This window comes from Coptis chinensis, chromosome 4 (assembly GCF_015680905.1).
Source record: "Coptis chinensis isolate HL-2020 chromosome 4, ASM1568090v1, whole genome shotgun sequence".
NCBI lineage: Eukaryota > Viridiplantae > Streptophyta > Magnoliopsida > Ranunculales > Ranunculaceae > Coptis > Coptis chinensis.
Window position 1 is genome coordinate 106,700,057 of NC_141459.1, and position 3,466 is coordinate 106,703,522.

A 3,466-nucleotide genomic window follows, 5' to 3' on the forward strand; every position below is an offset into this window, starting at 1 on the left:
AAGTGTTTACGCCCTCCTGTGTGCTAGCCACTGTAGTGAAATTTGTAAGTCCATTGTCAATGGCCAAAACCATATAGCACACCATATATGTTCATTTAAAATTTATAAAATTGATTGCTTTATAGGCTAAAACCACCATATAATTCCAATCAAGAAACAAAATCCATTAATATGTGCAATTGCTTAAGTTGATATAAAATACTCAGGCACCTTCTTGTTCCTTGGTGAAAGAAAATATGAGAAACAGACACAACGATGTCACCAAATAAGCTGCAAGCCTAAGAGACTCTTCGAACTCTTTTGAAATTGCTCCAATCCTTGACCAATCCCCACTATATCTGAAGAAAGGTCTCCAAAACTTCCAATCAAGATCAGTGTTTGAACTATAAAGGGCAATTTAAATGACTTCTAACTAAAGATCAATGTAGAAATGTCAGAGCATTATACATCCCCAAATCAGACATTGTGTCCAAGCAAGATCTTGAAGCGAGAAATAAGGAGAATATAGAAATCAAAACAAACTTACATAACGGTGCAAGGACTAGGAAGTTTACATCATCAAATTGTTTTATTTCATTGATGCACGAATAGAAAAAGCTACTGCAGAAAGCTTATTTCAATAACTTTTCATGGTATATAGATTGTTGGAATCAATTCGTTATAAAGCAAAATTCATTTATTGGTCTGATCAACAGCATGGTTCTTGGAATTTATTAGAACTGTAATAGCTAGGCTGGCCTAGCCATCCTGCTTTCCAATGTACTGATGCAATCTGCCTTCAGATTTCAGGGGTGCATTTTGTATCTTAGTAATTAGTTTCTACCAAGCAAAAAAGAAAAAAAAACAAGAGAAAGGTTTTTCTACAATGATATTGTAGGCCAAATAAACGTAGATTAGTCACACGCTTGTTTCTGGTATATGTTGTCATCACTATCTATTGCTTCACCTATTTGCACCAATGATCAATTAAGATTAAATCCTATAACAATTGGAGATTCTGAAAATTTGCATTAATGGTAGTACAGTTAATCCTATAAAATTTACATTAATGGTAGTACAGTTATGAATTTTTGAAAATCAAAATCCTATAACATGAATCCAATGACTTCACATCATTCAAAATACTAATTTAAACTTGCTAACAGTTTAACTTTATAATACTTGTGAAAAGTAGTTTGAAGCGTCTGAGAAATTGCTTTTGTCATTGCTGGATCCTGATATGTTATAATCATCTTCGGGGCCTCACCGGGCATAGCTTCTAAAAATTTGTTGAATAACCAAACAAAAGATTCAGTAGTCTCATTGCAGAGAAAAGAGCAAGCAAAAAGAACGGGCAGACCGGGATTATTAGCCCTGAATAATGGTGCAAGTATCAACCCATACCGATTGGTATTGTACGTAGTATCAAAGATGACAACATCACCATAAAACTGGTATGCTCGTCTAGAGGTCACATCTACCCAAAAACAATGAGTAATTCTCTGTTCATCATCTGCCTCAATTTTATAAGTGAAAGAAGGATTCTTTCCATGCTCCAATTTCATATACTCATGAAACATATCTCCATCATAGCCCTTCTTCTTCTTGCGCCTATCCCTTTTCTTATTGTTTAAATCTTTTTGCATGAATCCAATATGTTCTATCCCTCCAGATTGCACTCCAAGAAGGCTAAATTATTGATGCTGCGGTTTATTTACCATGTCAAACTGTTGTGTTAAACACTTTTGGGCATCAGAAACACCACGACGAGATCTTAGAAATTGTACTCTACTAGGGGTTGACAACGAGTGAGTATGCCTCTCAAAGAATACACTAACTGCAAATAGGCCAGAATTTAACTTCACCACTGCAATTCTTGCTTTACAGTTTTCTTTTATAATGCCCCGACGCCTTTTTGCTACAATGTCTGCTATCAATGTACTTTTTCCTTCTTTAAAACAGACGTACTCTTTCATTACAATTTCATCATTCGTTTTTCTCTGAGACCAACTTCGAATGCTAAACCCAGCTACTTTTGCATATGCATTGTAAAAATTCTTAACAACATCAAGTGATTCAAACTCTTGACCATTTTTAGGCTTGAGATCATATGGGACTTCAGGACAATAAATCTCAACACATTCCGCAGGCGCACTAATAGTCACCATATCAAAATCTTCATTATCCATTTCAATATCGTCTGACAAAATTCTACCAACATCAACATCAATATCAACATCAGAAGCTTACAAACAATTAAAGCACAAAATAGAACTGCACATAGTCCGTTTTCACGTGAAATTTATATGGCGGAATATGATATGACCATCCTCTATTCAAATGATTGAATATGATATGATTCTAATATTAGTTTTGTTAAATCAGTTGTATGTCATGGTGTTCATGGGTCAAAAGAAAATTAACGGTTAATGATTATGTTATTTGAACTTGGCACAATGTAGTGCCAAATAGTACGTGTAAAGAGAATACAAAAGAAAATAACTAGAAGTTTATAGATACTTACAATTGAAATAAGTCCTTAAAACTAATTTAGTAAAGGTTGTAAAGTGGTAGTAACACGTCAAGTTCTTCGGCAACTCTTCAAGTTATTCGGCAACTCAGCAAGTAACAATCAAGTTTTTTTTGTTTTTTTTTAAGGCTGTGGAGAAAAAAATAAATAAAATGGACGTGAGAGAACCAAGAGAGGACGTGAGGGAAAAGAGAGAATATTGGAGGGAAAGAAAAGAGTGGGAAAGAGAGTCATGTAGGAGTTGAGGAAATATAGGATATATTATTATCTATTTGGTTATTTCCTTTTTTTTCTCTTTTCATTTTTGGGGTTTTAAGTTGTAGTGCGGTGGGGTATTTTTTTTCCTTTCTCACGTGATATTCTTTTTTTAAAATTAAGTCCGTATACGTACTTCTGTTTGGGACCAGGACTATATATATATATATATATATATATATATTTCGATTTCTAATCCAATTTTGCTTAATTATTATCTGATTTTGCCGAATTATCATTTGGAATTATACAAAAAATATATCTAAAATCTAACTACTTTAAAAAGAATGATTCAGTGAATAGTAGTCATTTTCCAATTTACCCTTGTCCGGTTTCAATTATTATGATCATTGTTAAAAAGAGAATATGTTATAACTATATGTGAAGTAGGGGTAAAAATGTCATTTGAACAATAAAATTCATACAACTCTCCCTTTGTTTACCAAATTACCCTAATGATATCAATGAATTATCACCCTTAATCCCATCCAAATGGTGTAAATAGATATTGGCTTCCGTAAACAAAATAACCCAATTAACCCACATTTGGAGTTATCAGTCGTAGACTTGTAGTTTTATTTTTTAATTCGACCTTGGTAGTTGGTAGTTCTACTCAGACTCCCTCACTAACTCCGTTGGGATTCCATTTCTTATGTGGCATCAAAATCATATTCTCTTTCCAAAATTCAAAAAACAAACATA

At 33.4% G+C, this 3,466-nt stretch overlaps 1 protein-coding gene across 1 annotated transcript; it reads right to left on the reverse strand.

Annotated features, from left to right (window-relative positions):
• Nucleotides 1-1,673: 1,673 nt before the first annotated feature.
• LOC147506726 (protein FAR1-RELATED SEQUENCE 5-like) lies at nt 1,674-2,168 on the reverse strand. Its single transcript, XM_086605826.1, has one exon. It carries the CDS (start codon nt 2,166-2,168, stop codon nt 1,674-1,676), a length of 495 nt encoding a protein of 164 aa, XP_086461952.1.
• Nucleotides 2,169-3,466: the final 1,298 nt, after the last annotated feature.

Bases quoted from the DNA above. Each gene is read 5' to 3' on its own strand.
- LOC147506726 (XM_086605826.1), bottom strand. From the start codon at position 2,168: ATGGATAATGAAGATTTTGATATGGTGACTATTAGTGCGCCTGCGGAA.